The 11,442-nt window shown below is 35.0% G+C and overlaps 2 protein-coding genes across 2 annotated transcripts; one reads left to right on the top strand and one right to left on the bottom strand.

Moving 5' to 3' along the window:
- Positions 1 to 54: 54 nt before the first annotated feature.
- On the top strand, positions 55 to 6,306 carry LOC140825000 (peptidyl-prolyl cis-trans isomerase CYP57). Its single transcript, XM_073186467.1, has 10 exons — positions 55 to 374; positions 1,410 to 1,588; positions 1,677 to 1,778; positions 1,930 to 2,027; positions 2,130 to 2,271; positions 2,679 to 2,898; positions 3,536 to 3,566; positions 4,474 to 4,666; positions 5,076 to 5,213; positions 5,742 to 6,306. Exons 1-10 carry the CDS (start codon positions 155 to 157, stop codon positions 5,880 to 5,882), a joined length of 1,464 nt encoding a protein of 487 aa, XP_073042568.1. The 5' UTR covers positions 55 to 154; the 3' UTR covers positions 5,883 to 6,306.
- Positions 6,307 to 6,415: 109 nt separating this feature from the next.
- On the bottom strand, positions 6,416 to 9,261 carry LOC140825008 (RNA-binding protein 2-like). Its single transcript, XM_073186477.1, has 6 exons — positions 9,095 to 9,261; positions 8,052 to 8,164; positions 7,661 to 7,967; positions 7,242 to 7,303; positions 6,986 to 7,067; positions 6,416 to 6,702 (listed from the first exon to the last, which is right to left on the bottom strand). Exons 1-6 carry the CDS (start codon positions 9,162 to 9,164, stop codon positions 6,620 to 6,622), a joined length of 717 nt encoding a protein of 238 aa, XP_073042578.1. The 5' UTR covers positions 9,165 to 9,261; the 3' UTR covers positions 6,416 to 6,619.
- Between the last annotated feature and the right edge of the window lie 2,181 nt (positions 9,262 to 11,442).

Below are 11,442 nucleotides of genomic sequence, written 5' to 3'. Positions count from 1 at the left end.
TAATTTAAACATTTGCTTTTTTCAAAAGGAAAAAAGAAGTATATGTTTGTCTATCTGGGACGCTAAGTGGAAACCAAAAACCCCAAAATTCGGGGCATCATTCTACATCCCATCTCGCTGGCACATAATCATCCGGGTCGAAGCTTTTGCAGAAATGTCGACGGTATACGTTTTGGAACCGCCGACAAAAGGGAAGGTGATACTGACGACGTCGTACGGCGCACTGGACATCGAGCTGTGGCCCAAGGAGGCGCCAAAAGCCGTTCGAAACTTCGTGCAGCTGTGCCTCGAAGGCTATTACAATGGCACCGTCTTCCATCGTGCGATTAAGTCCTTCCTCGTACAAGGTGGTGATCCAACCGGCACTGGAGAAGGTAATTACTTTTCAGAACCTAGGGGTTATTGTATAGCTCTATGTTTTACTTACAATAGTTGGTTTCTCATTTGTATTTTAGAGACGATCTATTTAAAACAATTTATTAGCTGTGAACCTAAAAGCTCTAAACCATGTTTCGTACAATCTTAGAAAAGCTTACAATATTAGAAAAATTAGCGGCAGAGTTAAAGCACAGATTCAAAGAAGTTGTGTCATTCTAACTAATTTTTTAACATCTTATTTTATTTTTATTTTGCCAAAATAGAGAGAGAAAGAAAAGGAAAGTAGCTTGGGATTGAGGGAAAATGGTGCGAATTCAAACAGCTTATTGAATTATACATCACAATTATTCATGCATTTTTAATCGAACAAATTATTCATAATATTAATTACTTACCATTTTTTCTTATGTATTCAAAAAACTTGTCGTTTAATTTTTTTTAACGATATTCTATAAGCTAGTTTAAATATTTATGATAATATTCTAATACTAATTTATATATGAAAAACAATAAAATAAATAAATGTCTGCATTATTTTATCTTATAACATTATGTCATTTTGGTAAATATGAAATAAAAAATCACAGAATACTGTACTAATTCTGGAGTGTTGATTCCGTGACACAAACATATAAAGTGTGTCTTTGGTCTACTTGAGGCTTCATTTTTGGTTTGATAAACCTGGTTATAGAAGGAAAAAGGCCTATTCTTTTGAAGGATATCTGAAATATCCATTTCTTATGTTCTGCTCCCATGCTTTGTTGTTTGCAAAAAATCTAACTCACAGCATCGATTCAGGTGGTGGTGTTGGGAAATTGCGGTTTTCACTGGTCAAGCGAATCCTGTTTCCTCAGTCATATTGGCTTCACTGGTTATAAAATTTAGTACGGGCACACTTCTTGTTATACTAACATTTGATTAGATTCTTTCCTGGAAAAACAAAATTAAAATAATGAGTGTGCTTTATTTTGATTCTTGATTCGAACCTAGTTTTTTATTTCCCTGAATTATTCATTTATTTTATTTCTCAGGTGGGGAGAGCGTCTATGGTGGTGTCTTTTCTGACGAGTTTCATTCGCGCTTAAGATTCAAGCATAGGGGTTTGGTTGCATGTGCTGGAGCTGGCTCACCAAATACAAATGGCAGCCAGTTCTTTATTACTTTGGATCGTTGCGATTGGCTTGACAAGAAACACACAATATTTGGCAAAGTAAAATTTGTTTGAGTTAGTTATGTTTCATGAGTGGAATTGACTACTCGCAATCCTGGAGCTGATGGTGTTTCTAACTTTTGCATAGGTAACCGGAGATTCAGTATATAATCTCTTACAGTTAGGTGAAGTGGAGACTGATAAAGATGATAGACCATTGGATCCTCTTCCCAAAATACTTTCCGTTGAGGTATTTTGTGACTCTTGTTAATGCAGTGCATCAATAGTTTAATTGGTGCATGATTGGATCTTAACTCTTGGCATTTGCCATCAATTCCAGCTGGTACACTCTTGACTTGAGAATTGTGATGGCTAATTTCCTTGTCGATATCTCTATTTAGGTGTTATGGAATCCATTCGACGACATTGTCCCTAGGATCGCCCCTGCGAAGTCATTGCTAACATCTGAAAAGAAGGACTTAAAGCAGAAAGTTACTAAGTAGATTTCGCTTCCTTTCATTCCATTCAGTAATGTTGTATAGTTCTCAGATTTATGATTTTTCTTATTTGGTATGCTAATTTCTTGTTATCGGTTGTGCAGGAAACTGAATCTGCTTTCATTTGGAGAAGAAGCTGAGGAAGAGGAGAAGGAATTGGCAGCTTTCAATACAAGGATAAAAAGTAGTCACGATGTTTTGGAAGATCCCCGCCTCCTGAAGGAAGAAAACCATGATGATAATTTGGTAATGATTATTTTTTGGTAGAATATCTGATTTGTTGGTACTGCACTTTACTTTCTGAAGTGGATTGGTATGCGTGTGAGCTTAGTATCTCACATTTAAACAATTTCGTTGAGCTTATAGATGAAGAAACTTGAAATAAACACATGTACCCACCTTTTTCTTTTGCACCAATTTAAATATAGTTCCTTATTCAAATTGTATTTGATACATAATTATTAGTTGTTCGCAGTAGTATCTTATTTTTCTGCTTGTCAATATCATATGTAATATGTTCAAAATCTTGGTGATCATGTTATGGAAATTCCTGATATTGATCAAAAGCTTCAAGTGCGCACATAGCCTAAGCAACCATTTTAGCCTAATAATATTATATGCAAGGCATCATCTATTGCAGTATACTATTACAGAACTCAGGTGAGGCCTCGAAAGCAAAGGAGGTGCACTTAACTGTCAGAGAAGCTTTAAGCTCAAAGATGGAGTACCACAGAGAATTAGATTCTAAACCTCCTAATTCTCCTGATGATAGTGATGAGTATGACATTAGCTTTGATGCAAGAATGCGTCAACAGATAATTCGAAAAAGGAAGGAGCTCGGAGATTTGTCGACCAAGCAAGAGTTTCCCAATGGTGAGCCAACGATCTGTAGGTTTTCATGTATGATTTTCTTTTTAGCACCACACGAAAGCAAATACTTCTCTTTCATTTCTGCTCACTGACGTGTGTGGACAATGAATTGTTGTGAACTTGTCTCTGGGTTGCATTTGAGTTGGTTTATGTTTGGCTATTCAATGGTTTTATTCTTGATTTAAGTTAATAATATATGGGGAATTAGTTAAATGTAATAATGCTCAACTTTTTTAAGCGAAACTGTTTCCTGGCGATGCTGGTCTGATCAGTTAAATACAAGTCGTCAACGTTTTCAACCAAAATGTTTTCCCAATAATCCTGGGCAAGTCAAGGGCTTCTGTAATTGGTAATAAACATCAGGATACTATGCTCCAAATCATTTTCGTATGCACATATCATGCAGCTTGGTTGTGGTTTAATGCCTTTATTTATACCATTTCCTATGGAAATCTATTTTTTTATTTAACAGTGTTTCAATTTCAACCAGGTAATCCTGCAGGTTTAAAGTTAATAATTGTTGTTTGCTACTGAGTAATGGAACTGTTATTTTCTTCGGTAGCATGTTATCTTCTTTATATTTTCATCTGTGCAACTATGCATAGTCTTTCTAATCATCCAAGCTTGTTTTGGCATGTAGGTCCACGGAATCATGTGGCATCTCCACCAAGGTATTAATATTAACCCTCCTCTGAACAGTTTTGTTCACTGTTTATGCTCTTGTGCTGTCTAAGCTTATGCATCTTTCTTGTGGACCTATATTTAGTTACGTTCCAGTTGAAAGAGTTATATGGCATATTTGATGTCGCGCATGAATGTCCTTATCTGTTTTTTCCAATACGGGTGATGCATGCTGTCAAGGGATAAAGCTGCTGTAAACATTATGGGATTGTGATACTCTATTGATCTGACTGACAATTGTGATACTGGTATTGTTGGAAGGTTCAGAAGATGGTCTAGGAGGATGATACTTAATATTGGTTTCTTCCTTTGTTCACCTCTTATTTGATTCAATGTTCAATGCTAATAACTGGTTCCACTGCCGACGACCACTCTTCCTTGGCATTACTAGTGAAATAGAAAAAAAATATGCATCTGTGTTTTGTCTGAGCTTGTTAGCTCAAGCATTTTGATTTTTGGGGTGCATTTTTGACTCACTTTTTACAATATGAATTAAAGAGTCCAACAGATATCATTCCATATAAATTATAATAGCAGAATGAGGAGCAGCATAGTTTATATTTGATCGACTGAAAAATCCACCTTGATGGAACCTTCTTTCACATACTTGATAACTAGCTAGAAGTTTTTCGCTTCTGATGGAGCTGCTGACTAACCTAACAGGAACCGTGACCTTAAATGTGTATGGAACGCTATGTGTACATTTTCTTAACCTGCGCCGGCTCATATCACTTCAGTGATTTGCAATATTTTATCCTCCTTTGGTTTGATCGAGACTATTAACTTGGAATGCTGTGTGTACATTTTTCTTAGCCTGTGGTGTGCTCATTTCACTTCAGGTATTTACGATTTTTTGTCCTCCTTTCGAGACTATTAACTCAAATTTGTATTTACCAGATCTGATGCTGAAAATCATGATGATAAACCAAAGCTGGATAAGTTGTCTATCAAGAGAAAAGGAATAGGTTCAGAAGCAAGGTCTAAACGCTTGGCTAATACTGATTCAGACTCACTGTTGCTTGGGGTAGCAGAACGAGAGAGACAGTTGCAGAAGCAGAAGAGACGTAGGCGCCAAGGACACGAAGATGAAGTATGCTTCTAAATTCTCTTATATTTGTTGCATATATTTTTCATTAGATTTTATGCTCCTGCATAAATGACTCTTCCATTGAAAACAGATCATTATTCCGAATCATCTTTCTAGGGAATATTATGACATGGGCATTTATAATGTTTGGTCGTTAGCATACCAGTGAATTTCTTTATTGGTTAAAGATCCTTGAGGTCTAGGTAAATTAAGCAACACTTCATCCTTTTTCCCCCAACACACCCATAGAATTCGAATTTCATCTAGACAATTTTTTTGTTTGAGATTAGGCCCATAATTCATTCACACTGCATGGATGCCTAGTCCCTTTCAGGCTTCGGCTCATCCATTTTCGGTAGTTCCCTTAGTTTTAAAGCTTGGTATTGATCTACTTCATGTTTATGGGTGCTAGGTTCTAGCAAAACTTCAGAAGTTTAAATCAGCCGTCTCAACCAAATCCAAATCATCTATTGATGAAAATGCTGGTGGCGAAGATGGTTCGATCGATTGGATGGGAGTTTCATTGCAATTTGCTCCTGAGCCTGGCAAGGTATTCTTCAGCTCACTTCATGCTGTTGTGGACCCATTGCTTACTAACAGCTACTATATATATTCTGATTGAATTAAATCAATTTTGCTCCCTTCGGCAGTATCTTGTCATTTTTACAATTCTTTTCTTTTGGCTCTTCCGACAGTCTCAATTCTTCAGTAGTTTCATCAATAGTAAATGGGCAATGGTGAGAAAGTTTAGATGCTTTATTGATCTTAGGAAATGTTTCTTTCAACTTAAGAAATTCATACATCTCTCTTGCTCATTTTTTAACCCTTGATGGCACAAAGTTTTACTCAAAAACATTTCCTCGAAAACAAATGACTGGAGATTTGATCTGCCCACGATTGTCTCCCCTTCCTTTTCCATCTTTATCCTTCCTATAAATAAAAAAATTAGTATGGATTCTGTCTTCCATGTTTAAGTACAACCAAATATGTGGAAGCACACTGGAATTCATATTCGGGATTTGTGTATTTGAAACTCACGTGAGGAAGATGAATTAGTTCCGCTTGTGTCATTATGCAGGGTAATATGTCACGCAGTGATGATCCTAATGATTATGTGGTGCATGACCCTCTGTTGGAGAAGGGAAAAGAGAAATTCAACAAAATGCAGGCGAAAGAAAAGAGAAGACAACGAGAATGGGCTGGGAAATCACTCACTTGATCTTTATTCACTTATTCTTATGTATGACGTGCATTTGATGGGGTGTCACAATTTTCAGAAATGTTAGCACGGCTGTGGTGCAATCATTCAGAAATGTTTCAGGTAGTTTTACTGCAGAGGCCTCGTTTGTCGGTTACCAAACATAAAGTTCCAGGTGTGTTTTACTCGAGTACGTTCACATGAGCCATCATGCCAAATCCAACTGGGGCGTGCAATTGCACAAGCCGCTCACAAACAAAGTTTGGATACCGTAATACTCCAATTTTAGGTTAAATGTAAGTACAACACCAATTATCGCAAGTCCCTACTCAGAATCGTGTGTCCTGTACGGAAGATCTCAAGTTGCCATTTGACTTTACTTGCTTGAACTTGTACTCTGATAGTTATTATTAACATGCGATTTCTATGAAGTATTTTTTAGCCGTGTTTTTCCAGCTTGTAATAAAAGCTAATACGACCTTCAATCCCATTTCCGTTAAGTGGCCGTGATTACTCAAATGTTTTGGTTTAACAAAAAAAAAACGTTTAAGTCATGAATATGCTAAGTGAATCGAACCTTTAAACATGCAAACAAAGATATGCTCCAACATCGTGGCGTTTGACAGTTTTAAAGACAGCTTTAAATTCAAGAAAATATAGCATTTCTAGCAAGAAATGCAATGGAGTAATGTAGTGCCAATATCTTCAGTGTTTGGAGGTAAGTCTTATCGCACACCTCCAAATCGTCGCTCTTCTCCCTAAGATGGTAAGCGGAAAGGAAAATGCGCAAAATGGATTTTTAGAATATGAGAGTCTGGTTTCTTGTCATCAAATTTGTAACCTGCAAGTCCAATAGTGATATGAACATGGGCATCCATCATAAGTTCACAAAAAAAGGCAACCACGACATTGGAAGAATCGATTTCTTTTAAATTAATTTCAGATTAGATGATGAAACCTGATATCTGAATTCACGAACTGCATCTGAAGTAGTTGAATTAAACAAGTGTGAAATTAAGTCGACGATGAACTTCATTCACATTTGAGTGTTTTTTTTTTAACATACGAGGTCCGTGGATCATTCCCCTTTAATGTAACATAATTGGATGTGGTTAAGCTCTCACCTTGAAGGGCTTCCAGAGCAGTAAGCGCACACTTTGCGTCAGTGAATTCAACAAAGCAGAGCACCATGGCTTTGTCTCCGCGCTGCCAGGACATTGTTGGCAATAAAGAATAGCCAAATAAACGAAGGGAAAAAAACATTAGCATTGATGTCAATATAAATGAATATAGACTTGAGCCACTGTTTTAACATCCTGCAACAAAATTTATGGCGTGTCCTGATATCCTGATACAGGATCAAACAAGTGTAAAACTTACACGTCTTGGCTCCTTGTGAACGACTCTAAGTTCCCTAAATCCAATAAATGGCCGAAAAATATCTATCAGTGAGTCAAGGAACTTGAGACTGGAACCAGTTGAGAGCTTCCATTTCCACACACATAACCACACACAATTGTTGGCAGCGAGTCTAGGAACTTAGCCTGGAACAAGTTGAGTTTTTCAATTTCCACACACACACACACACACACACTTGTCGGCAGGAAATTACACTTACCAAGTGCTAATAATGGACAAGAAGCCAGATGATACATCTTTGCATTCTATGTGTATAGCTACCACAAGGACACTAATCCATGGTGGCTACATAATCCGAGAAGAGGAAAATGACAACATTTGATCAGGACGTTAGCTGTTTCATAAGGAAAGCATGAACAGTATGAAAGTAGCAAGGATACGTCCTATTTCTCTTCTTGAACAGTCAGTTGGAAGCCCGTCTACAAATAGAACATTTGACTGTCCACCTGGAACTGGAGGACCATCAGAGCTCCTCACAGAATTGGGCCTGTCATAATTCACATTGGGGATGGCAGAAACAGTGCCTGAATTAACATCTCTACGGTGGCCTAGAAAATTTGGATCATCAAAAGAATATGGATTGCCTCTAATGCTAGTAGCTCCAGCAGTCAATCCACTGGCACCACCCTCAGAACGAATATTAGAAATATCATTGATGCCTAAAGACCCAGGACGAGATGGTAAGATCTAAATCCAAAACAAAAAATAACAATTATTCTTCTAACGTACTCTACATAAAAGAAGGCGCTTATAAGACACGAAAAATCTCACATCTTTTTGGAGAAAATCCAAGGAGTCAATCTTGTGGTTATATTGATGATAAGAACTCAGTGTTGATTGTTCGGGCAGTAAGAAACCTGGAAAGCTTGGATTGGGGATGCTCCCTGTCACAGCAAAACAATAAAACTACAGCGAACGATAAATAAAAACGAAAAGCAGAAGAAGAAAATAAAACAATATTCACGAGGTAATGACAGACCACACAACTAAACTTTGCACAATATACTTTATTCAAGTTTCAGCAAGATGAAACATAGCTGTTCATTGGCAATGGCTCAAGTTCAGAAAAAATAATGAGCAGAAAAACTTCCAAGTTTCTTCCTTATTAAATAAAAACGAAAAGCAGAAGAAGAAAATAAAACAATATTCACGAGGTAATGACAGACCACACAACTAAACTTTGCACAATATACTTTATTCAAGTTTCAGCAAGATGAAACATAGCTGTTCATTGGCAATGGCTCAAGTTCAGAAAAAATAATGAGCAGAAAAACTTCCAAGTTTCTTCCTTATTAAGTTGAGTCGTACTTTTCATAACTGGCTATCCCATCTAAACTAGCATCTTGCTGAGCATTAGTTGACGAAATTCTACAGAAGGCTAGTAATTTGCTGTTAACAACAAAAACAAAGAAAGTCTTTTCGCAAAATTTCAGCACTAACAAAATTGCAATAGCAGATGTAAATTGTGCAGCAACAACTCCAACTCTATCGCCTCTTTGCCATGGTCCTCCCACATGCCTAAGGCACACGTATTTTAATTCTACCATACATCTGCAAACATCTATCATGGGTCTCTGAATCACTTTCAAAATAAATATATAAACATTTTTTTAAATGCTATTTGCATTTTCAAGAACCGTCTACGCAACAAAAAATCACTCTAAAAAAATCGAATTTCTCTCTCATTTCATGTTCGCCCTCTTTTCATCATCATACTCTGATCTGAAGAGGAAACTTTTCAGGTTATAAGAAACAGTAATTCGATACTAAATAAAGCATTAAACACGGTACTAAATAAAGCAGGAAGCACAAACCTCTGTCGGACGACGCGGGAGGAGGAACGGAGGCGCGGACGGCGGCATATCTCCAATAAGGATCCGCCATTCAGCAAGAAACCGGAAAAGATTAATTTTAAAAGTTTTGGGCTCTCTTGAAATATTTGGGGCTTTCGAAGATTTTAACTAATAAATATAAATTAACAGATCGTATTTGATAACATAAAATATCTTTCCAACAAAGGAAATATTAAAGGATACCTCAAAATATATATATGGTTGAAAATAAGAGATTGTGTTGAAAATAAGCGTAGTAAATTAGTATATGATGATGTGTGTAATGATATATTTATTTTTGAATTATTTTCGAAAACTTCTATAAATAGGCCTCTCAATTTGTGAAAAAAAACACAATTAAGTGGAGAAAATTTTATAAAAGTGTGTGATTTAATATATTTTGTGAGTTTGATATTTTTATTTTTTATCGTTATAAACACGATACTCAAAGGATCTCTATATTTTTTCAAACTTCAAAACACAAGAATAAGATAAAAATATTCAAAAGGAAGAATATTTGTTTTATTATTTATTTTTTTGTATATATAAATGATATTTCATTATAATAACGTGATTTGATAATATTATTACACTTCTTATATAATTTTATTGTGATATTATTTATTTATTGTGTGTGTATATATATATTTAAATAATATCATGTTATTATATAAAAGAAGTCTATCACACCTCATTATAATAATATGATATGGTTATTTCACTATTTATATATTTTTATTATGTTATATAATAATTATATATATTTGTATAATGTCACATTATTATATAAAAAGAGTCTATGACAACTCATTACAATATTGCGATGTGATATACATAATTATTTAAACATGATTAACAATATATATTATATTATTACAATAAAAATTTGCATATAGATACATTTATTTTTTAAAGATTTTGTAACGGTCATAAACAGCCAGTTTTTACACTATAAATATAATTTTACAAACACATTCAATCACTTCAAATTTATTCTTCCTCTCTAAAAATTGTCTTTTTCAAAATTTTTGAAGAAGATGATGATGATTCTTTCAAGATTATTTTTTATAATTATTTTGGTTATTACACTCAATAGTCTTGTAATTATCGGAGAATATATGTCTCGCGTTTTTCTTTATTTTTAAAGAATGCTTGTACTTATAATTTATCTGTTACTTTTTATTATCATATTAATAGATTTAGAACTTAACTAATAAAATGCATTGTTATTTTTCTAGTACCACCATGTCAAATTTGGCACAGCTAGAATTTGTTGCGCTTGACGTTACTGGAAAAAAATTATATGTCATGGACTCTCGATGTAGAAACAGATCTTCAGTCATTGGGTTTAAGTGAGACCGTTAAAGAAAATGGTGTCTCATCATCACAAAATAAAGCAAAAACTATAATATTTTTGTGTTGACATCTTGATGAAAGATTAAAATGTGAATATCTCATTGAAAAATATCATATGGCTTTATGGAAATGATTAAAAGAAAGATTTGAACATATAAAAGAAATTATACTTCCAACCGCCCGTGATGAATGAATACATTAAGATTCCAAGATTCTAAGAAAGTCAATGATTACAATTCAGCGGTATATTGAATAATCTCGCAATTAAAATTTTGTGGACATGAGGTTAAGGAATCGGAAATGCTTGAAAAAACATTTTCGACTTTTCATGCATCAAATATAACTCTACAACAACAATATAGAGTGCGTGGATTTGCGAGATATTCTTAGTTTTTCGCATGTCTTATTGTGGCAAAAAAGAACAACTAGCTGCTAATGAGAAATCATCAATCCCGTCCCACTGGATTAATAGCTTTTTCAGAAGTAAATTGTTGTAAGTTAAAATGAAATTAAACCTGGAAGCCAAAATCAAAGTCAAAGACAAAGTTTTGATCGAGATAAAGGTCGTGGTCGTAGTCGTGGAAGTGGTCATGGATGGTCGTAGTTGCGGCCATGATTTTGAAATCAATCGAAATAGTTACTTCTATAACTCATTTCAAAAGGACGTCACAAATCACCAAGTGAAAAGACATCATGAGAACATGAGTGTTAATGAAAATCGCTCAAGATAATTTGAAAGTTCTTGTTTTAGATGTGGCACTTCAGGACATTGGTCTCGTATTTGTCTAGCCATCAAGCACATTTGTAAGTTCTATAAAAAATCGATAAAGAGAAAAGAAAAAGATCAATTTCACTGAATGAAGTGACCTTTTGAGTGATTCAACTCATTTTGATGCTGCAGATTTTCTAAATGATAATCTGAAAATGATTAATATATTGGTGGAATTGAAATGTAAAGTATTTTATTTTTCATG

Source organism: Primulina eburnea, chromosome 3 (genome assembly GCF_022965805.1).
Source record: "Primulina eburnea isolate SZY01 chromosome 3, ASM2296580v1, whole genome shotgun sequence".
Lineage (NCBI taxonomy): Eukaryota > Viridiplantae > Streptophyta > Magnoliopsida > Lamiales > Gesneriaceae > Primulina > Primulina eburnea.
Note: the sequence above shows the minus strand (reverse complement) of the source record. Positions and strands in the feature narration are given on the sequence as shown.

Excerpts from the sequence above, each read along its gene's own strand:
- LOC140825008 (XM_073186477.1), bottom strand. The coding sequence starts at position 9,164 with ATGGCGGATCCTTATTGGAGATATGCCGCCGTCCGCGCCTCCGTTCCT. Across the intron at positions 8,165-9,094 it reads TCCCGCGTCGTCCGACAGAG|GGAGCATCCCCAATCCAAGC; the intron begins GTTTGTGCTTCC and ends TTGCTGTGACAG. Across the intron at positions 7,068-7,241 it reads TTCACAAGGAGCCAAGACGT|CGCGGAGACAAAGCCATGGT; the intron begins GTAAGTTTTACA and ends ATGTCCTGGCAG.
- LOC140825000 (XM_073186467.1), top strand. The coding sequence starts at position 155 with ATGTCGACGGTATACGTTTTGGAACCGCCGACAAAAGGGAAGGTGATA. Across the intron at positions 1,779-1,929 it reads CCAAAATACTTTCCGTTGAG|GTGTTATGGAATCCATTCGA; the intron begins GTATTTTGTGAC and ends ATCTCTATTTAG. Across the intron at positions 5,214-5,741 it reads TTGCTCCTGAGCCTGGCAAG|GGTAATATGTCACGCAGTGA; the intron begins GTATTCTTCAGC and ends GTCATTATGCAG.